The following is a 23,657-nucleotide window of genomic DNA, read 5'->3' on the forward strand; positions in this document are numbered from 1 at the left end:
ACACACACACACACACACATACCACGTACACACACACACACACACACACACACACACACACACACACTTTCAGGGCTGGAGAGATGGCTCAGCAGTTGAGCTCTTCCAGAGGAAATGAGTTCAATTCTCAGCACCCACATGGCAGCTTAACTTTCTGTGTAAGACTCCAGTTCCAGGGAATCTGCTGCCCTCTTCTGGCCTCTGTGGGTACTACACACATGTGGTGCACAGGCATCCACACTGGGCATAACAACAATACACATAAAATAAATTGATTACATTTTTTTAAATGTAAAACTTTGACAAGTCAAAGGACAATTTTAGAAAAGGTGGCACCGTTTGGGAAGGTTGTGGAGATTTTAGGAAATGGAACCTTCCAGGACGAAGTGGGTCACTGAAGGTGGCCTTGGAGTTTAACAGCCTGTTCACTGTTGGCTTCCTGAGTGTGGATGCAGTGTGACCAGCCAGCCACCTGCTCCTGCAACCACGCCTTCGCCAATAACAGATGGTAACCCCAAGAACCTTGTTCCTGTGAGCTGCTTTCGTCAAGGTTTAATATCACAGCAACCGGAAAGTGCCTGAGACAATTCCTTATTTTATATTTTCTTTTTGTGACACGGGGCTTTGCTACAAAGCCCAGGCTGGCCTCTAACTCATGATCCTCCTGCCTCAGCCTCCGGAGTGTTAGGATTATAGGTATACGTGATCACACCTGCTTAGGATGTACATGGCGAAAGAGTGAATTTTGGGGTTAGCAAGTTGGCTTAGTGAGTGTCTCCAAGCTTGAAAACTTGGCGTTTGAATCCAGGACCCACGTGTGGTTCATGAGAGACAACTGACTCTTCCCTGTTGTCCTCTGACCTCCAGAGTGGTGTGACATGCATACACACACACACACACACACACACACACACCCCAAAATGAATAAAAGAGAAAAGGTTTATTTTTGACTGATGGCTTCAGAGCTTCACTCCATGGTCCTCAGGGCCTGAGGTAAGGCAGAGGAGGAGGTGCAAGGAACAGCAGAAATGGCTTCTCACATCCCGGCAACCAGGAAGCAGAGTAAAGGCTGGAAGGAAGTGGGACTCTAATATCTCTTTTAAGGACACATTTCCAATGACCTAACCTCTCTTGCTGAGCTCAACTTCCCAAGGTGCTGTAGGCTGAGGGTCGGTTCTTTAACATTCGACCCTTTCGGAGACACTCAAGACCTGGTGCTGGGGAGTAGCTGAGTTGGTTGAGTGCCCACATCTCACCTGTGAAGCCCCCAGCTCCATCACCAGAGCCTCATAAACTATGCAAGGTAGCACCTATAATCCCAGCAAGGGGAGGCATAGGAAGGTTAGAAGTTCAAGGTCATCCTAGGCTACATAGTGAGTTCCAGGCCAGCCTGAGCTACAGGAGATTCTATCCAAAAAAAAAAAAAAAAAAAAATGTTGGAGTTGGAGAGATGGCCCAGTGGCGACAAGTACCTGCTGCTCTTGGAGACAACAGGAGTTTGGTCCTCAGAACACACATTAGGCAACTCCAACTGCGTCCAACTCCAGGTCATCCAATGCCCTCTTCTGGCCTCTGAAGGCAACTGCACTTTTCTAAATAACCCCGCCCCCCCATACACACACATTTTCCAGCATGCACATAATTTAAAATAAAAAATTAAGTTATAGCACATATACAGAGGCGTCTCTCTTCCCTTGCTCCTGTCTCAAAGAAAGGGCACATAAGGCTGGAAACATAGTGTGCAGAGGAACTCCATTTCTGCGACCACTAAAATCAGCACTGTGTCGGCAACCAGAATCTTCTGCTGGGACCCCCTGCACCAGCAGCTTTTCAAAAACCCCACTGGGAAAGGGACATAGAACACATCTGGAGCAGACACACGTGACATCACAGCAGGCACAGGCTGTGCTGGCATCTCTTACCTCGTCATACATGAACTGAAGCGTCAGGGCTGACTTGCCGACCCCTCCACTGCCAACCATGATGACCTTGTGAAGTACCAGGGAGCCCTGGCTCTTGCCCTTGTTGGCAGCCATCCTGCTGGTCGGAGGTGGGGACACACGGACAGATGGCCCAGGTGAGGAGCTGCAGGTGACAGAGACGAGAGCTTGGAGATGGTGTGTGTCCTATCCAGCTGAAAGCAAATGACATATGACAGACATTCCTACACTATAAATGTTTGATTTTCATTTTAAATTGTGTGTATGTGTGTGTGTGTGTGTGTATGTGTGTGTGTGTGTGTGTATGTGTGGGTGCCTGGGTGTGCATGTGTGGGCACACATGAATGTGGTAACCTCAGAGGCCAGAAGAGGATGTCAGATCCCCTGGGGCTGGAGTTCGGGGTGGTCACTTTAGCACCAAGCCCTTTCTCCAGCCCTCCCCCGAATCTTAGAAACACTTAACCCATTCCAACAGAGAAGGGCCTGAAGAGGAAGAGCCACGACAGCCTGGCAACTCTGAAGCCACTTACCCAAGGGGAACCAGGATAGGACAAAGCTGAGAAGGAGAAATGGGAGTTGCAGAATTCCAAGTCCCTTAGGGATGGGGCAAGGAACTGGTCACTTTATAAAAGTCAATACAGCCCAAGCCAGAGATGCCTCACAAAGTGAATTCCAGGCCACCCAGAACCTGTCCCCCAGAGTGATGGGGGGAGGACAGAGGAGGGGATGGGGACACGGGACAGGACTGAACTAGAGAGATGGGTCAGCAATTAAAAGCACTGGCTGCTCTTCCAGAGGACCCGGGTTTGATTCCCATCACCCAACTGGGGGCTCAGAACTGACTGTAACTCCAGTCCCAGGGAATCTGATACACTCTCTGGGCTCCACAGGTACCAGGCGTGCATGTAGTACACAGGTGTGCAAGCAGGCAAAAACATTCACATGCAAAAAACAACTTAAAATGGTTTTGAATGAATATGTTAGAGAAACGAACATTCTAACAACCAAGAGGCTCCTTGATCACCAGAGATCCTGAAGCAGGGGAGTTTTCGCTAAAAAGCTGTAGCCACAGCATCTCTCCAAAGCCAGGCAATTAGCGGCAAAGCAAGCTACAGCCTGAGACACAGAGAACCACAAAACCTCTCTGAGGTGTAAGCAAAGGCTACCCACTGGGGGCAGCACACACCCACCATCCCAGCCTCCAATACAGATTGGAACAGAAGTCAGCACACACCCCCTAGAGGACATTGCAGGCCGGTGTTAGACAAATAAGGGCTTGATCAACTTTAACAGAGGCAAAAACAACATCTGGGGGAAAAAATAACATTATTGAAAGATTGGATGGACGAAGCAAGAGAAGTGACCTTTAATCCCAGCACTAAAGAAAGCAAAGGAAAAAATGACCATAAGTTCAAGGCCATCTTCAGCTATATATAGCCTTCAAGGCTAGCCTGGGATACATAAGAAAGACCCTGTCTCAAACTTAAGAAAAAAACTTAAAGTCAGGTGGACTCGAAAACAAATCACTCAGAATGCCTAAAATACTGTGCATGTGTGTGTAGAGTGTAAGTGTATGTCTGTGTGTATAGTGTGTACATGGTGTACCTGTATATAGTCTGTGTATATGTATATACATAGTATGCATGTGTGTATAGTGTACATGTTTGTGTGTATAGTGTGTGCATGGGTGTATGTGTGAGTCCCTGTATATATGTGTATGTATAGTGTATATGTGAACATGTATGTGCATATGTATATAATATGTGTGTGTATGAAAGTATGTATGTACAGTGTGTGGGTGCCTATGTGTATATGTGTTTAAGTACAAATGCATGAATGTATATGTGTGTACATATACTGTGTATGTATATTGTATGGGTATGTGTATATACAATATATATAGTATGTATATATGTTTGTGTGTATATAGCATGTGTGTGCATGTATGTGTAGTATGTGTATATGTATAGTGTGGCTCCTCAACCTTTTAAAAAATTATTTTAAAATCTCTGAAACAGGGACTCACTCTGAAGCCCCGACTGGCCTTGGACTCACAGAGCTCCACATGCCTGCACTTCCATCTTAGTTACTTTTTTATTGCTGTGATAAACACTTCGAGCAAGGCAGCTTATAGGAGGAAGGGTTTATCTGGCTCAGGTTCCTGTGGGAGGAGAGTCCTTCAGCAGGGAAGCACTGCTGCAGGCAGAGGCTGGGTCCTCCCGCAAGGCCACGCCCCCTAAGCCTCCCCAAACAACATCCTAAGCATTTGAATGCCCAAGCAATGGAGCCATGTCTCAGTCACACCATCACAGCCCCCCCCCAAGTGCTAGGATTAAAGGCTTGTGCCTCTCACCTGGCTCCCCACCTTGTCTTTTGAGGCAGGGTCTCTCACTGAACCTGGACCTCACTGCTTCAGCTGGGCTGGCTGACCAGAAAGTTCAAGGGAGCCTCCTGTCTCTCTCACCCAAGCATCAGAGTCAGAGATGTGGGCTTTTCTCATAGGTTCTGGGGATCTGAGATCTGACCTTCATCCTTGCACGGAGGTCCTGACTGATGATGCTAACTCCCTAGCCGTGTTCTTTACGGGACTGATTTGTTCGGTTGGAGTAATGTTTGGGTTTTGTTTTCTTTTATGACAAGGTTTCACTGAGTCACCCAGGCTGGCCTGGAACTCAGGACTCTCCCCCACCCCAGCCTCCTGAGTGCTGGGATACAAGCGTGCACTGCCATACCTGGCCTAGCATTCACTGTTAACCGCATGACTCTGGATAGACACCCTTGTATTTAAATCCTTTGAGGGCATAGGTCGTTTTGCAACTATTTCTCATGTACTCTATCTGTTTTTGCAGTCAGGCAGGCTGAACATAATTTGTCATTTTCTTGATGATTTGGGACCCCTTAGCATTGGTGTGAGCTCCAGGCATGGCCTTGGGCTGCTCAAAGTCAAGGTCACAGATCTGCCTTCCCGGCACCTCCTCAGGTACCTGCCCACACCAGGCATCCATCTATCCGCCCTACACCCCCATGCTAATTATGTGCTTTTTAATGAGTGAGCTAAGCAATTAACTAGATAATTAAGCACATCTAAGTGGGGATAGAAATAGAAGGAATGGGGGTACAGGCGCCCCACAAGGCTGTGATTCAGGAACTTGAAAATACCTTTGGCCTCGTTTACAACCACTAACTGTTTCCTGCAGAGATGGGGCTGGGAAATGTGGTTGGAACCCATACCACCGAAAAGGCCCACAATTTCTCACCGCCAACTCTGTTTCTGTGAACTCGATGGAAATGGACCAGGCTGGGAGCAGGGTCCTTTCAAACACATGCAGACAACCAAATTATGCACTATACAGGCTTTAGTATGCACATTTGGCATGTGTGTACATGTGCTGTATGTACTTTATAGTGTGGGATGGGCACAGATATACACGCACATCCATGAAGGAGTGAACTCTGGCTCTCTTTCCTCAGTCACTTGACACCTTTATTTTTAATTTATTTTAATTCCAATAGCTTATGTCCTGTGTGTGTGTGTGTGTGTGTGTGTGTGTGTGTGTGTGTGTGTGCCTGTGTGAACATCCATGCCATAGCACATGTGTGGAAATGAGAGAGCAGCTTGCGGGGGTTGATTCTCTCTTTCAACCACATGGGTTCCAGAATCAAACTCTGGTAGACAGTCTCGACAGGAAGCCATCTCCCCGGAGCCCCCTTTATTTTTTTGAGGCAGAGTTTCCTGAGGAACCTGGAATGAACATCAGGATCCTGCCTGTGTCTGCATTTCCCAGTGCTGGGGTCCCAGGTGCACACAGCCCTCCCTGGCTTTTCATGAGTTCTGGAGATCTGTGCTCAGCTCCTCATGCCTGTATGGCAGACATTTACCGAATGAGCTTAGGACCACTTACTCCTGTTGTTTGTCTGTTTCATTTTAAATAAAGTCTATTCTTTACCAATGATAATCACCAATGATTAATCACCAATGATAATCACTGAGACCAAATCCTTTGTTTTGCTCCAAGTCCAAAAATACAGAGACTCTGATGTGGCTCAGTCCACACAGCGCCTGTCCAGCATTCTAGGTTTGATCCCCTGCACCGCCACATAAACCTTGTGTGGAGGAACACGTAAAATCACAAGTTCAAGCTTACCCTCAGCTGCGTAGGGAGCTTGAGGCCAGAAATAGATGCATGAGATCTGGACTTCCCCCACCCCACCCCCGGCCCCCTTTAAATTATTCGGGAGTGTGTGCGCACACATGGGCGATGGTGCATCCGATCCCCTGGAGCTGGAGTTACAGGCAGTTGGGAGCCCCCCAATACGGGTGCGGAGAAGCCATGCTACTAACCTCTCTGTCTTCTCTCCAGCCATGAGATCTAGCTTTTGTTGCTGTTGTTTAAGAGCAAATGGGAAGTAAGCAAAGTTGATGTTCCCACTTAGGCCACAGCTGCAGCTGACCTGCTAGGGTTAAGGAAGGACCTAGGACAGCCAAGTGTCACTCAATCACTCCCGACATACCCACCCCTGGGCTGCCCCTAGAGATAAAATCTGACCCCTGTTTGGGTTACACACAGACCATTTACTGTGGCTGATTCTGCTTCTGACTTTGCAGGCAACCATTCCAGAGACACAGCCTTTGCCTTAAAACAAACAACATCAAATCAAAACAAAAACAAAACAAACAAACAAACAAACCAAAAAACACCCTACTGTGTGACTGTACAAAAGAGCCAGGAAATGACTGGAGAATGTGAGAATGTTTAGAATGTATCTAAATGAGAATACAGACAGACAGAAACAAGACATGCAAAAGCGCACACACACATACACACAGGCATGCACATGTGTGCACAGAGAGAGAGAGAGACAGAGAGAGAGAGAAACAGAGAGAGAGACACAGAGAGAGACAGAGACACAGAGACAGACAGAGACAAAGAGAGACAGAGAGATAGACAGAGAGACAGTGTGAGAGAGAGAGACAGACAGAGAGACAGACAGAGACAGAGAGCACTTCCCTGCTGACAGGCCTGGACCACTCTGCCTGCCCCCCACTCTCCTCCATGTTGTCCCACCTCTCACCTTAGACCCAGAGTAAAGGCCCAAGCAACCATGAGCTCCTGGGTCCATGACCCAAACAACCTTTCCTCCTCTCCCTCTTCCTCTTTTGTTGTTTGTTTGTTTGCCGCCGTTGTTGTTTTAGCAAAGGGTTTCCCTGTGTAGCCCTGACCATCCTGGAACTTACTCCAAGGCTGGTCTCAACCTCGGAGATCCCCCTGCCTCTACCCCTGAGGGCTGGGACAAAAGGCGAGTGCCACCACTGCCTGCAGCACCTTTCCTCTTTACGTTTGATTTTTGCCAAATACTTTGTTACAACAAAGAAAAGCTCATTACAACGCATCATTGAAAAATTCAGAACCTGGGGCTGAGGCAGGAAAGTGCCCTGGAAGCGGGAGGACCTGAAATTGAAAGGAGAGTTGTAGGGGTGCATGCTTGTGAACCTCAGGGCTAGAGGGGCAGACTGGTGGAGCTCGGGCCTCGGTGGTCAGCTAGTCCAGTCTACATGACAAGTTCCTGGTTCCGAGAGAGCTTGTCTCCAGACAGATATCTGAGAGACAGCACCCATGACCTCTACAAAGCCAAGGAGATCAGGAACCCACAAAGCCACGCCTACGATAAGGACTAAAGAAAGAGGGGAGAAGGGACGGCTCCCGACCACAGAAAGCCAAGGCAGGCTGGTAAATGCACAGTGTGCACGTGAGTTACAAAGCCAGTGTTTACAACCATATTAAAAAGACTGATGCAGAGGCGGGTGAGACGGCTCAGTGGGGACAGACACTACCCACCCAAGCTGACAGCCTGAGTTCCAGCCCCAGAGGCAAAAGAGGAAGGACAGAGCCAATACCTGCAAGTTGTTCTAGACACACTTATACCTGGCATTATGTACGCGCACACACACACACATAGAGCACACACACACATAGAGCACACACACACACACACACATAGAGCACACACACACACACACACACTGATAATAAAGAAATGTAAAACTAAAATAAAAAGGCTAGTTCAGGTAAGAATCAGCATTGTTGGCTGCTATACCTCCAGAGAGTGTCTGGAAGAAAAGGAAACCGATACCCTGGGCAGGAGAGGAAAGCATTTGCTGTCTCCAGAGAACATCCAGCCTTCACGTCAGGCAACTCTCTGCTGCCATCAGCTCCAGCTCCTGGGAACCCAGCATCCTCCTCTGGCCTCTCAGGACACCTGTTCACATGGGGCATACACTCACACAGGTGTAAGTAAAGTCCTTTAAATGGATAATTAGTAAATAACATTTAAAAATAAAAGATACTTGCATGTTCTCCTCATACACCATGGCATTTGCCTACTTGACAGGAGGGGGCACAAGAACACGCGCACACACACACACACACACACACACACACACACACGAACTTCCAGTCACCTGCAGCTCAGCACCGCCTTGCAAGCGACGTTTGGAGGACTAAGACTACAGCAGGCTGTGGACTTGGCCGTTAAAGGGAAGGGCTGACAAGGAAACCCCAGACTCACTTAGAAAGCTGGAACTCAAAGAGGAAGGTGACCACTTAACTTCCAGACTACTTCAAACAGGAGTTCCCAACAGAAAGCAACGACGGGAAAAATCAGAAAATCAAACATGGTAAGAACGGTCAAAGGAACTTGCGCAGCTGGAGAAGCCGTGAAGGCAGAACGGAGGGTGGGGCTTTCGGAAGACTGACACGATCAGAAAGAGCGCAGCATTCGGCAAAATGACATCTGGAATGTATGAAGGTCCTGCCCTGGAGGCCAACAATGCAATTTTAGACTCTATTTATTTTCCTTTTTTTTTTTTTTTTTTTTTTTTCCATTTGGGCTTTTTGAGAGAGGATTTCAAATACCTCGGATTGACCCCAAACCTGCCATAGCAATGATCTTGAACTTCTGATCCTCCACCTTCCACACTAACTTTTTAAAATAAGCAGAATATGAAGTAATTCACTGGGAGGGAGGTAAATATGGTTACTAAATATATGGAGTCACACCTAACTTCGAGGCTACTTAAGAAAATGCAAACAAAACATTAGCTTGTATAAAGCTAAAAGAATGTAGGAAGAGAGTGGGAAGGGGCTGTCGAGATGGCTCAGTGGATAAAGCACTTGCCTCATAAATGTGAGGCCAGGAGTTCAAATCCTCAGAATCCATATATATGCCAGGCAGCCTGTCTGAAATTCTAGGCATCAGAAGGCAGAGACAAGGCATCCCCAGAGCAAGCTCGTTTGCCAGAGTAGCCCAATCATTGAGCTCTGGGTTCAACTGAGAGTCCCTGTTTCAGTGAATAATGTAAAGAATGATGGAGGGAAACCCAAACTTGACCTAGGACCTCGGCATGCAGGGACACACAGGAATACGTGAACCTGTATACAAATGTGTGCTGACACACACGCAAGTACCACACACACAAATATATGGGGAAATGGATACTGTGGGCAAACATAAATCCTATATGCTGAGATTGTAAGAGTGCAAGAATTTTTCTTGGTGTTTACATACAATGCAATAAACTGGAAAAAATCCACTAACTAGAAATAGTTTTGTAAATTATGAATGAGCCAATGTTTAGAGTATGCGGCTATTAAAGAGAGAGAGGAACATCCCCATCTCCTGTCCTGGGAAATGTCTAGGATGCACCACTAAAGGAGAGGTGGGGTGGGAATCAAGATGCAGGAAATATAAGCTATGATGCCGTCTGCTCTTTAGGAGCTGGAGAAATGGCTCAGCAGTTAAAAGTGCTTGCTGCTCTTCACAGGACTAGGGCGTGGTCCCTGGAACCCACCATGGTCTCACACAACTTATAACTCTAGTTGCAGGGGATCCAACACCCTCTCCTGGCCTCTATGGGCACCTGGACGCACACACACACACACACACACACACACACACACACACACACACGCTGGTCTGTGCACTGGATGTTATCTGCAGAGATCCGAGATCTTCGGGGCTCTGGCCCAGCTGGAGCAGCCAGAGTTGCACTCTCTGAAGGGTGAGGGGGAGTTGATCTTCCCAGGCCAGTGCTGCTCTGCTCTGTGGAAGGCCAGTGCGAGCAGGGAGGGGAGCCCCAGGCAGGTGAGGTGCCAGGTCTCTACTGCAGAGCTACCTCTGCTCCAGAGTTGGTGCAGCACACTGTCTAGGAGCCAAGGTCGCGGCCATGGAGCAGGAAGTGACCTCCGTTGGCTTGAGCAGCTTCCAGTAGAGAAAGCTTTGGGAGAGAACTTCTCTTCCCTGAAGTGTTTCAGCTCTTTGTGACAGACACTCTCAGACGGTCCTTAATGAAATAACTCCTGCGTTATTCCTTGTGGATGGGGTCTTTTGTACATTTTGGGGTGGGCTGGGGTCTGACAGCCAATGCTTGCTATTGTCTGGGTGTGAGATGTTAGGGATGCCTCATCTGCATTGGAGGGGCTTGGAGTGCTGCCCCTAGGTGACTGATTGTCACAATCCTCTCCATGGGGTGCCGTGGTCATGTGTTACAGGACAGGAACCTGGTCGGGAGAAGATGAAACACCTATGGTTCTCGGGTATAAGAGTACGGAGAGTTCTGAATCCACTCAACCTTATCCAGTTTTCTGGCATGGTCCACTGCCCCACACAGACAAACACATATACATCAAAAATAAATAAATAAATAAAGGACAGGCACAACCCTGTCCTCCCCAAGTTGGCTGTGGATTTTCATCACAGCAATAGTAACTCTAAGACAAATTGAAGAGTTTATTAGACTACTTCCTGCTAAAACCAAATTATGAAGATCTCAACTGGAATGAGTCCCTCTCTCTTCCAACAGCTTGCTCCAATACAGAATAGCACTTGGATCCCAGGTTTGAAAATACTGCATAACTAATGCAAAGTTCAGTGGTTGGGGAGGAAGTACTTGCCGTGGACAGCGTCCTGAACTCAGATCCCCAGCCAACTCCATGCCCGCCGACAACACACATATGTACCCCCCCGGGCCCCCCCCACCGACAACACACATATGTGCCCCCCCCGGGCCCCCCCTGCCGACAACACATATATGTGCCCCCCCGGACCCCCCCTGCCGACAACACACATATGTGCCCCCCCCCGGATTCCTCCCCACACACACTGGGAGGGTGCAGAGGCAGATCCCAGAGCCAACCTTGCAAAACTTAGAGCACTAGCTTCAGTGAGAGACCCGGACTCAAAAAACTGAAGCATGACAGAAAACAGCTGACTGACCTCTGGCCCCCACAAGCGCATGCACAGACATGCACACCCGCAGACACACACCATAAGCACACACACACAAGGTAGATACTTGTAAAAAGATACTTAAAAAGCACCTCATCCATTGCCTTGAAGGAAACAACTCATTATTGTAAAAATGTGGTACTCATAAGTCGGCAAAGAGACCGGTGGTTCCAGGCTAGCCTTGGAAATGACAGGGCCCTGTGCCAAACAAAAAGGAAAAGACAAAGATAGAGGGAGGGAGAAGGAGTGGGGAGGAAAAGCGGGTTGGCTGGCTAGGGAGGCCGCTCATCAGTTAAGAACACATGCCCGAGCTCAGTTCGCAGCACCCATGTTGGGTGGTTGCCTGTATCTCCAGCTGCAGGAGGTCCAAAGCCATTCTCTGTACCCCATCTGTAGGCACCTGTAGTCACATCTACAAACCCATATGCTGACAGACACAGACACGGAGACACAGGTACACACGCAGATACACACTAATTAAAAACTAAAAGTGAGCTCTTTTCTGTTTTAAAAGAAAGGAATATAGAATGGATGTGTTTTGAGCCACCCAGGAGAATTCATAAGGAAACACCAGTAGGCCACTGACACACACACTTCAGCCTTCTGAGTCCCAGATGCGCACCTCCACATTCAGCTTGTGAGAAACAGGTTTTAGTTTTTCTATCAAAGGTGACTAGTTGCCAAGAACAAAGGATTCATAAATCCCTCTACCTCCTACAATTTTAGGCAAAAGAATTCAAATCTTTTCATCTCCCACCTTGTACAACCTTACCCAGAGCCTCCCCGCCCCCGCGACCCTCTGCATCGCCAGACTGTGATGGCTCAAGACCCCTTTCCTTCGCTTTCTTGCTGCTGGCTGCCTTCCACATTAGTCACCTGGAGGGGGGGGGGGACTGTGAGGCTCAACCTCAGCCAAAAAAGAACAGCCTCTCCCCACCCTGTCTTCCATAGGCGTAAAAGACAGCGGCCACGTTGGCCTTGTATGCGGCTTGCTATCCTGGTTTGGGTGGTGGCACCCTTTTTACAAAAAGACATTGTCTGGGGCTCAGTAGTTAAGAACATTGACTGCTCTTTCAGAGGACCCAGGTTCAATTCCCATCACCCACATGGTAGCTCACTACTGTCTGTAACAGGAGGATCCAATGCCCTCTTGTGGCTCCTGCAGATACTGCATGCACATGGTACATAGACATACACACAGGCAAAACAACTATAAACATAGAAATAATGAGCAAGATTTTTAAAAATGAAGAAAGAAATTCCTTGCCGGTTACTTTCACGTGTGTGTGTGTGTGTGTGTGTGTGTGTGTGTGTGTGTGTGTGTGTAACACTAAGAACATGACTTTCCAAACAAGCAATGGGCATGTGGGTTGGTCCTGGTTGCAGGTCAGCTCTGACTGCTACAACGGCCATGTCTTTTCTCTCCCTGCCTAGGCGGTACACACAGTGAGTGAGCGGCCTCCTTTGCCAAGGCTTGTGGCGGGCAGTGCTAGAACAGGCTCTGCCAGGCCAGCACACCCTGAACATAGCTCTGTCTCTCCTGGGACAGGCATGAGGATGTTCCACACTTGCCCATGACCGGGACTCTCAGCTCAACACTTCATCCACCTCAGCAGAGACTGACCCACCATCCCCAAACACTAGGGATACCATAGCATTCTTCTGTTCTAAGAATGTTCCTCTACGTTTGTCCTTAAAGACTCCAGATTTTAAGCATCTGGTGTTGGCCTCCCCAGGCCTGTGGTGACCAGGTCAGACTTGTGTCCTTTCTCTGTCCTCGTAGTCACTTCCTGTCTGCTCTTCTTAGTCACTCATCTCGTTGTTTCAAAATTCCCATTCGGCTAAGGCCTCGCCTCCCAGGGCCATGCATGCTCTGTCACTGCCAGATCTCCTTCCTGGTCACTTCCCTGATGGACGGAGGACACAAATTCTGCTTCTGACTTCACGGTCCTCAGAAACCACCCTGTTCGTGCAGGTGCAGATCCTCCCCACTGTAACTGTCCAGGCGAGAATGAGAATATTCCAGAAGCGATACTGTGCTCTGACAATGGACCCATGAAACTGGCTTTTCCCTGGGAATATCATACTGAGAGAAGGAGACAGGAGCCTTGGTGCCAGGCAGAGAGGGGCTCCTCTCTCAGGAAGAGACTTCACACAGTGCTGACAGCCTGTCAGACCCCCTGCAGGAGAGCTGGCCCTGAAACAAGGCTGGGTCAGTGATGGGCATGACCACATCTTGACCAGGACAGCTTGGCTATGCACAGCTCTTGCCTTCTGTTTATACATGAGCCTCATGTTGGGACCCTGAAGGGCTTATAAGGGTCCTCAGACCTCTTTGCTTGCTCTTCCCAGTGTAGCCATGTGAGGTAAATCTCCTCTGTCTGCTTTTCACTACAACTGGTCTGTTTCACTGTCCTGTTGAGCCCCGGCTCTGACTCTAGCAGTTCCTAGAACACTAAGTTTCAGGCCCACCATACCATGAACCTCACCTGATCCTGGTTCTCCACCCCTCCTTGATCCTTTGCACTCATGTTAGACAGGGCCACCGCATTTTTTAAAGCTCTCCCATTAACTTGCTTCCGTGGATTCTTGCTCTCGGCACCCTTACAGCTGACTCTGTATACAAGACCCCAGGTTAACAGGAATCAGAGACGGCCTGGCAGCAAGCATGTTCTATAACTACCAATCGCGTGGTATAAAACCTCCTCCTTCCTCTAAATGTGTAAAAAGGGACCCTCGCTCTGCCATGGGGACCTGATCTCACCCAGGGGTCCTGATATGCTGCCTCTGGTCTGTCTGTCTGTGGCATTAAGGCAACTTATGGAAGAGTTTATCCAGGGTCATGGTGCCAGGGGGTTAGAGTCCGTGGCGGGGGTTATGTATGGCAGCAATCGAAGGCATGGTGACTACAGCAGCGACTGAAAGCTCACAGCTTGAACTACAAGCACGAAGCTAAGAGAGCAAACTGGAAATAGGCAAGTGTTTGGTAACTCAAACGGGTTGCAAAGCTCTCCTCCAGTGACATACTTCCTCCAACAAGACTGTACCCCTTAAGCCTCCCCAAACAGCACCACCAACCAGGACCAGGTGTTCAAATATAGCTATGGGGGGGGCATAATATTCGGACACCACAGCCCCAGACCTGTAATCATTCCAATCACTCACTCAAGCACCTATTAAACGCCGATCTCAGCATATTCTTTCTAGTCTCCACTGCCACCCCAGGCTTCGGTAACATCTTGCCAGGTCCTCCTGCAAAGACCAACTCCACCCCCTCATCCCAACTACCACGCTGGCCAGGGAAGGAATTCAAGAGAAAGGAAAATCACATAACCAGTCTCATGGCACGTCACTTTAAAGGCATTTTAAACCACGAACCAGGATCATCGATCGCTCCTCTCCGACCCGCTGCTCCCACTTGGCAATGCCCATCCTTCTAGACAGCAGAGCTCGCTTTCCCCGGGGCCTAACTCTTCTCTAAGGTTTTCTCAGGCTCAGGCTGCCACGCTTCTCACTCCTCCACTCTCCCTGGACTAAGCACACCTATCCAAGTGGCTTCCAGTGTCTCCACAAACTGGAGGACAGAGCCCAGGCCCCTCTGCCTTCCTTACCCCATCTGGCTGTCTTGCAGGAATTTCAAATTCAGCAGTCCCCAGATAGATCTCTCCACTCTTCAGCCCTCTACCCTTAAAGTCTGATCCTCAGGCTAGCAAGATGTCTTGACAAGAAAAGCCACTTGTTGCCAAGCCTGACAACCTGAGTTCAATTCCTGGGAAGCACATGGAGGAAGGAGAGAGCCTACTTCTCAAAGCTGCCCTGTGGTATGCAAGTGTGTACTCACAAACACACACAAGTCAAATAAACAAACAAAAGCGTGAGTAGTACCCTAGTTAGCTTTAACTACCAATTTAACACAGCCTGCAGTCACCTCGGAAGGAAGTCTCCAGTGAGGGCTTGGCCTGCGGGCAAGTGCCTAGCGGACTGGACTGTCTGCATTGTTATATGATGTAGGAGGACCCAGCCCACAGTGGACGGCTCCATTCCCTGTGCACTTGGCCCTGGGTGATCTAAGAAAGCAAGCTAATCATGAGCCAGAGAGTCACCCAAGCAATGTCTTCCACGGTTTCTGCTGTACTTCCTTGTCAGTGAGTGGAGTCTTTGCATAAAGACTGAATGGCAAGCCAGCCTTCCAGTCCCTGCCCTTGTTTCCCTCAAAGCTAAATAAACCCCTTCTTCCCCAAGCTACTTGCAGTCTGGGTGCTTTATCACAACAGTGGAAAGAAATCAGAATAAATGCACTCCTTATCTACCTGCCCCACCCCCACAATAGTAACACAAGCCCCTAGGAGTGGTGACATCAGACATCACTAGTCAAGCCAGACCAGGTGATCATCCCAGATCCCCTTGTTTCTCCACAGCTCTATTCACTCCTGACTCTTACCTCTAATGGGCCTTTCCCTCTCCCCATCTTCCACTTACTCTGCCACAACCAGGTTAGAGCAACCAGCCACAGCTGCCAGACCCCTTGTGGCACCTCAGCCACTTCAAGTCACTGTTCATACAGGCCCCTGTAAACTCTGTGTGTGTGTGTGTGTGTGTGTGTGTGTGTGTGTGTGTGTGTACACATGGAGGCCAGAGGTCAACATAAGGTATATTCCTCAAACGTATTCTGCCTTTTATATTTTTTCCTGAGACAGGGTATCATGGAGCCCAGGCTACCCTTGAACTCTCTCTACAGCTAAGGACAACTGTCAGCTCCTGATGCTCCCGTTGGCTCTACCTCAGATTTGGGGATATGAGTATGCATCTTCATACCTGGTTTTCTGTGCCGCTGGGGATGGAGCCCAGGGCTTCAGACACTCTAGGCAGGCACAGGGGCTCCCACTGCCCTGGAGTTCACTGATCAGGCTAGATCAGCTGAGCAAGCCCCAGGGGAAGCCCCTGGGTGCACCTCTCCAGCACTGAGATTACAAACTCAAGCTGCCAGGACAGTTCTGCTTTGCTTGTTTTAGCATGGGTCCTGGGGAACAAGCTTGGCCACTTGTGCTTGCATTCCAAGCCCTTACCAACTGAGCCATCTCCCCAGTCCATGTGAACTTTCTACGTCAGCAAATGCTAATTCCCTTAGCGCCCCAATGGTTTACCATTGATAACATCTAACCCCTTTTCTGAACAGGCCCATAAACCTTTGCCCAGCGGCCCTGCCTCTCTTGGCCGCTGTGCTCAGCACTTCCTACTTACTGCTTCTCTCTGCAGGGAGGAAGGAAGTCCTGAAGCAAAAGGAAGCAAGGTCCAGTCAAGACTCCGCAGACAGGGCTGCAAATGTGGCTCAAGCTAGCTGAGTGCTTGCCTCATGTGCTTAAAGCCTTGGATTTCTTTCCCAGAACCACATAAAGCTGGTATGATACGTATGCCTCTATAATGCAGCCCATGGAACGTGGATGCAAGCAAATCGGGGGTTGAAGGCTGTCTTCAGCTACACACAGAGTTCAAGGATAGTCTTAGCTACATGACACCCTGTCTCAAAAGAACAGAAGTAGCAGACACTTTGTAGTCATGCAGTAGAGAGAGGCGGAACCTGTGTGAGGTAAGCCCAGAGGACTGGGCTGGGACGATACTACAGTGGATAAAGCACAGGCCATGCGAGTGTGAAGCTCTGGCTTCAGATCCCCAGGACCCCATGGAAACAGTGCTGTGACAAGTCTATAATCCCAACAGAAGAGGCAGAGACAGGACAATCCATGGAACTCACTGGCCAGCCTGTCTAACAGAATGGGCAAGCCTCAGCTTCAATTGGAGACCATATCTCAAAACAGAAGGTGGCTGGGCATAGTGTTGAACATCTTTAATCCAGTATCTGGGAGGCAGAAGCAGGAGGACCTCTGTGAGCGCCAGGCCAGCCTGTTCTATATAATGATGCTCCTGTTTGCACTACCTCAGATTGGGGGTTACACAGTGAGACCTTGCCTCAAAAATAAAATTAAAGACCCCTCATCACCATGAATGTCTTGGCAGGTGCTCTCAAGAGCACCAACAATGCTGAGACCAGAGGCAAACAACGGGTCCTCATCAGGCCATGTGCCAAAGCCATCATTCGCTTCCTAACTGTGATCTTGAAGCACGGTCACATTGATGGGTTTGACATCACTGATGATTACAGAGCTGGGAAAGTCGACGTGAACCCTTACAGGCAGATTGAACAAGTGTAGAGTGATCAACCCTAGGTTTGATGTGCAACTCAAACACCTAGAGAAATGACAGAACAGTCTGTGCCCACACAGTCAGTTTGGTTTCATTGTGCTGACAACCCCAGCTGGCATCAGGGACCACGAAGAAGCAAGACCAAAACATACAGGAGGAAGACCCCTGGGGTCCGCTCTCTAGAGATGCAAAGCACAAACAGAAAAGCCTCCATGGACAATAAAATAAAATAAAATAGAATTAAATTTTTTTAAAAAAGTAATTAGGCAGAAGGACAAGTGAGACGGCTCAGCAGAGGAAAGTGACATCAGCAGAGGAAGGTGACATCAGCAGAGGAAGGTGGCATCAGCAGAGGAAGGTGACATCAGCAGAGGAAGGTGGCATCAGCAGAGGAAGGTGGCACTGCCAAGCCTGGCAGCCCGGGTTCTATCTCTGGGATTCACACGGTTCAGAGAGAGAGGATACATATTGTCCTCTGAGCTCCACACATGTGTGCACACAATCTCCACGCACACAGACTGATAATCATTTTCAGCTGCTCGCCACGGAGATCGGAGATCACTTTATCAACATTTTTTTCCCCATCAACTTGTTTTAGAGTTGATCTAAGAGAATCTCTGTGTTCTATTTGGTTTGGGGAACAGTAAGATTTAAATTTCTAATTTCTAAAGCTATTGCATATTTGGCTGATTAATTCTAGTGTCTAATGACAAAGAACCAGAAGAACATGAAATTTCAAGTATACTACGGAAGTTTCTAGAACAGCAGGAACCCAAGATGTGTCTTTATCCTCTACAGTACCCACATGCTTTGGAAGGCACCCCAACAAAAACCACCTCAATAGTGTCCAGCCTAAAACGTGTTTATAAGGAAGCTAGGTAAGGTGGTGCGCCTTTAATCCTAGTGCTTAAAAGGCAGAGGCAGGTGGATCTCTTTAACTCAGAGGTCAACCTGGGCTACATAGTGAGTTCCCAGGATAGCCAGGGCTACATGAGAGACCCTGTCTCAAAACAAAAACACACAAAAAGAAAACATTTTAAAAGAAAAAAAAAAGATGGAAGCTAGTCTTGGAGAAGGCCTGTGGCAGTCTGGATGTGACTCAATTGTGGAATGTGAGGCTAGCACTCATGCAGTCCCGGGTTCAATCCTCAGCACTGTCTATGGAGGCGTGCTCATGTTATCCCAGCACTGAGTGGGTAGAGGAATGAGGATCAGAAGTTCACAGGGGTGCCTGCAGAGATGGCTCAATGATTAAGAGAGCTGGTTGCTCTCCCAGAGGACCTGGGTTCAGTTCCTGCAACCACACAGTGACTCAAATCCACCTCTCTCACCTCAAGGGATGTGGAGGGAACCTCAAGCAAGGGTTCTGACTGCTTCTGACTCCTGAACACACATGGGACACATAAACAGACACAAGCACATACATACACATAAAAATACATGTAAAGTTAAATTTCAAAAAAAGAAAAAAAATTTGCCCATCTAACAGCAGATGCCATTTAGAAGTAATTATCAACACACAATTCTCTCTCTCTCTCTCTCTCTCTCTCTCTCACACACACACACACACACACACACACACAAAGGGGGACTCTTGTGCTAGTGGAGGAAATATAGGGTATGGTTCTTGCATTTATTTTGTCTTACTGGAGACCTTCCCAGTTCACAAAGTTCCAACGGAATAGTTCTGGTTGTTGTTATGTTTCCAACTGCAGCTTCAGACAAAGTCTGAACAATGGTTCCCACATTCAGAAATGAGATGAATGGGGGAGTTTGGTCACAGACTCCAGAGAGGTTCAGCATGATGGAACGACACAGCACAAACTCCCGGGGTTCAAACTTGTTATGGAGCCTTAAGCCATCATTCCCAGTGCAGGGACCTTGAAGAACTTCAAGGCAACAGTGACGATATTTCTCTACCACTCTTTGTGTCTGAGTAGACACAGGTGTGCATGCGCATCTGCTTGTGCCATGGGTGCTCTGCACACGTGTGCACGTGCACGGTGATGCTGAAGCTGATGTCAAGAATCATCCTTAATAAAACCCGGAGCTCACTGGTATGGTAAGCCTCTCGTGGGCTAGCCCACCCGGAGTTCACTGGAATGGTAAGCCTCTCGTGGGCTAGCCCACCCGGAGCTCACTGGTATGGCAAGTCTCTCGTGGGCTAGCCCACTTTCTCCAGAGATCCCGTCTCCACCTTTCTGGGCTTGAGTTACAGACAGGCTGCCCTCCCACCAGGCATTTATCTGGGCTCTGGGGATCCAAGCTCCAGTCCTTACACTTGTAAGGCAACTGCTTTAACCACTGAGCCATCTCTGTGGCCTAAGAATTAAAAAATCTGAGACTCCATTCCCAGCACCAAAGCAACCAAACAGACAAAGCACAAGGAACCAGCCCCAAGCGCACCTCCAAGTCCTCCACCATTAAACAGCCACAAGAAATTCTCCAGACTCCATTTAAGGTTCCAGTTCTCATGTTTCTATCTTTATGTGTCTAGGTCCTATTTTCCAAAAGCTATCTAGTAACTCACACCCACACTTTCCTGGAACAACATCTCCTCCGGCATGGTAAAACCTCACTGGGATCTCAGATAAGAGCAGCCGCTGTGCTGTTTCCAGTGGGAAGTAACTGGAAAGGAAGGGAGCAACCCTGGGGATAGGGGGGGCTGCTTAGCCGTGCACAAGGCCCTGTCTAACTCCTAGCACATTGTAGTGTGTGTGTTTGTGTGTGTGTGTGTATGTGCGCGCGCGCGCGCCTGTGTGTACATACACACTGTGCATGAAAATAAAAACTCTGAGGAGGGGGCTGGAGAGATGGCTCAGTGGTTAAGAGCACTGACTGCTCTTCCAAAGGTCCTGAGTTCAATTCCCAGCAACCACATGGTAGCTCACAACCATCTGTAATGGGATCTGATGCCTTCTTCTGGTGTGTCTGAAGACAGCTATAGTGTGCTCATATACATGAAATAAATAAATCTTTAAAAAAAATAAAAAAGACTCTGAGGAGGTCAGAATCAACAGAGCACCTACAGGGCCCGCACCTCAGCTTATTTCCCCATATGTTAGTTTCCTGTTAGTGGGACAGACTTAAAGAGAAAGAGAAAAGCTCCCACGCCAAGAGAGTGCTTAGTGGAGAGAGGGACTTGCCACACAAGCCTGACAACCAGAGACTGAGTCTGAAAATTAAAAGTTGAAGGAAAAGAAATGCTCTACAAAGCACCCTCTGTCTGCGACATATGTGCTTAGTGCATGCGCACGCGCGCGCGCACACACACACACACACACACACATACACACATGTAGCCTGGTGGGGGCTGGGGAGACAGCTCAGCAGTTAAGGACATTTGCTGCTCGTCCAGAGACCTGCTTGGTTCCCAGCGCCCAAGCAGCTCACAACTGCTTGTAACTCCAGCTTCAGGGGATCCCAGCCACGCCCTCTTCTGGCTTCCAAGGGTACCTGCCCCACACATACTCACACATAAAAATAAATCTAAAAAGTACATACATATATATGCATATTCACATATAAATAAAAATACAAGAATGCATACATATACACATATATACTCATACACTCATGCACACACACACACACACACATACCCCACAGCTTCAGCCAGGGTTTATTGGTCTTTTGCTTTGTATCATTTGTTTTTTTGTATCATGGAGGGAGTGCACTGTAGAGGAAGCTATTTACCTCTTGGTAGACAAGAAGCCAAGTCATAAGGTAGACAGAACCCCCATATTCTCTCAGGGCCCAGAGAGTCACAGGACAATGACCAATGCTTTACTACATGAGACTCTGAGGTAGGGGGGCATTTCATGGAATCCTAGAACCACGCCCACTCCCACACCTTAAACACTGCCTACTGGATTAGAAGCTGACAGTGGGGTGGGCAACCAACTCCTTCAGAGCTACACTGACGCAAGAGCTCAGACAAGGCAAAGGCCTCCTCTAGACCATGGCACTAAGAAAATTCCAGAACCAGGCTGGGGATTTGGCTCAGCTGGTAGAGTTCTTGGGCATAAAGGAAGCCCAGAGTTCCAGCCCCACCACTGCATGGACCAGGCATGGTAAAAATACAGTTTTTAATCACAACACTCAAGGGGTAGAGGCAGGAACATCACAAGTTCAAGGTCACTCTAGCTATATATCAAATTCCAGGCCAGCCTGAGCTACAAAAGATCATGTCTCACACACAAAAAGTTCCAAAACCAGGTTCAGCCTTGGCTTACACCTCTGTCTCAATATTCAGCACCTCCCTTTATGGCTCCCCTGGTTCTCACAACTTCACCTCCTCAATCCAGGCTTAAGCGGCACCACTTTGACATGTTCTGAGACTTAACATACAAGATTCTTGCTCTGATTAAAGCAATCTTCACTTGGCACATCAAAGCACATGCCCTGCCCCTCCGAGGATAAGCTTTGATCATTCAATAACCCTCAAACTTAAGAAAGGTGGTTAGGAAATGAAGGCAGAGCCAGAGCGAAGAGGATCTCTGTTCCACGGGGATTGAAGGCAAGTGAGGGTAAGAACAATCAGTCCATTCCAGACCCTCTTCCAGAACACCCTGGTAACACCAAAGTCCCTAGGTTCTAGGATTCACTTGGAAATGAATTCAGTGGGAGAAAGGACCCTGCTGTGCGTGCCACGCCCTCTGGGGCACTCAAGTCTGCACCACACCAAGCGCAAGTCTGAGCCACGAGCTGACTTGGCTCAGAGAACCGGGGCAGGAAAACCCTTCAAGTCACTGTGCTTCTAAAAACCACCTTTGATGCTAGCCACGCTCCGAAAGGCAACTGGAAGACAGAACCAAAAAGTAATTCACAACCAACAAATCCCTACAAACTTCTTGAACCCAGCTTCCAGGTCACCCAAAGAACAAGTTCCTACCTTTAAGAAAGAAGTTTGGGCAACATTTTATCGATCTGAAAGGGACGGAGGAAGTGGACCAACTCAGGAGGGAGGCCCGAAAAGGCAGGAAGTGGCCATTTGTGGAAAAAGGGAAGGACAGGCAGCAAGGGAAGAGAAACTGGGGCGCCTCCCCTATGTCCTCAGCACCCCTAGATCCGTCTGGGAGGCCCTCGGGCTTTCCCAAAAGACATCTCTCAAGCCAAGCAGGGCGCAGTCCCGGGGCGTTGTCCTTCTTCATGAGACGCGTCCCTCCCTCCCAACGTGGAACTAGGAGGCCTGCGATCGCGCGGGGAGCGCACTCACTTCCCTATCCTAGGGCGCACCCCTTGTCTGCGGTCCCCTGCGGGGCACAGCATCCTTACCTGGAGGAGCCGTCCCACCGCCGCTCTGGCTACGCGCACAACCAGAATCGCCGCTCTCACGAGCGCCCCGCCCCGTCCTGGGGCCGGACCCCAGCTGTCCCCAGTCGATTTGTCATTGAGGAGTGGTGAGCTCGCGCGTCCCCACCCCCCGGAGCGCGTTCCCGCTGTCCGCCCGGCAACCCTGTCCTCTCCAGAGGCAGCCCTCCCTTCCGTTCTCCGAGGCCACGCCTATTGACCAATCCGAAGAGGTACTGCCAAACCTTCACCAATGAGAAAACACGTTGAGTGTGGAGGCGTGGCCCCACGGAACGGCCCCACCCATTCCCCCTTCCTTTTAGCTCCCCAGCCAGACTCGCGCACGTGACTGCTGTTGCAGTGGCAAAGCTTGGGAACTGGTCTGGGGACGCCGGGGCGTGGGCGGGTGCACTCCCGGGGAAGCCGAAGCGAGGCCAGAGTTGTGAAAAAGCCAAGAAAGACTGAGCTGATAGAAGCCAATGATGAGGACTATGTGGCCAAGTGTGGCCTGCGCCCTAGCCTGGAAGGTGATAAGCAGCTTTGAAGACCCTTGGTCAGGGACTGGAAACTCCAGGTGGCACCGCCTCTAGCTTGGCCCATGACACCCTACTAGTAAAGAAATTGCAGCTATTAATTTGACCTAGGTCACAGGCCAGGCCAGGAACCCTAACCCTACCATAGCCAGCGGCAAGAACTACAGGCTGCCCTTCCTTTAGGGCTCTACACCATCACCCTCCTACGCCCAGGAGCTTGTTATTTTCTTACGTGTTTTCTACTAGGGTTGATTTTCCTAGCTGAACATTAGCCACTTCCCACTGCCACAGTTGTGTGATACCCTACCCACCCGTATGAACTGGTGCTTTTCACTGTATGGTAATTAATAATTCAACTTTTGTTTCTGATCTTTAAGGAGGGAAACAGTGATCACCGTAGCCCGCA

At 49.0% G+C, this 23,657-nt stretch overlaps 1 protein-coding gene and 1 pseudogene across 3 annotated transcripts in view; one reads left to right on the top strand and one right to left on the bottom strand.

The window, feature by feature from the left end:
• Positions 1–22,909, bottom strand: part of Ralb (RAS like proto-oncogene B) — a 34,968-nt gene extending 12,059 nt beyond the window's left edge. The window contains exons 1-2 of one of the 3 annotated variants that reach the window (XM_021197911.1): positions 22,704–22,909; positions 1,923–2,085 (exon numbers count right to left, since the gene is read on the bottom strand). In XM_021197911.1, coding sequence (XP_021053570.1) covers positions 1,923–2,036 — 114 coding nt within the window. In that variant the 5' untranslated portion in view covers positions 2,037–2,085; positions 22,704–22,909. Of the gene's footprint in view, positions 1–1,922; positions 2,135–22,320; positions 22,626–22,703 lie in introns of those variants that run through there. The other 2 variants (XM_029539282.1, XM_029539283.1) reach the window with 2 other exon arrangements.
• Positions 17,222–17,609, top strand: LOC110321585 (annotated as a pseudogene).
• Positions 22,910–23,657: the final 748 nt, after the last annotated feature.

The sequence above is a fragment of the Mus pahari genome, chromosome 5 (assembly GCF_900095145.1).
Source record: "Mus pahari chromosome 5, PAHARI_EIJ_v1.1, whole genome shotgun sequence".
Classification (NCBI taxonomy): domain Eukaryota; kingdom Metazoa; phylum Chordata; class Mammalia; order Rodentia; family Muridae; genus Mus; species Mus pahari.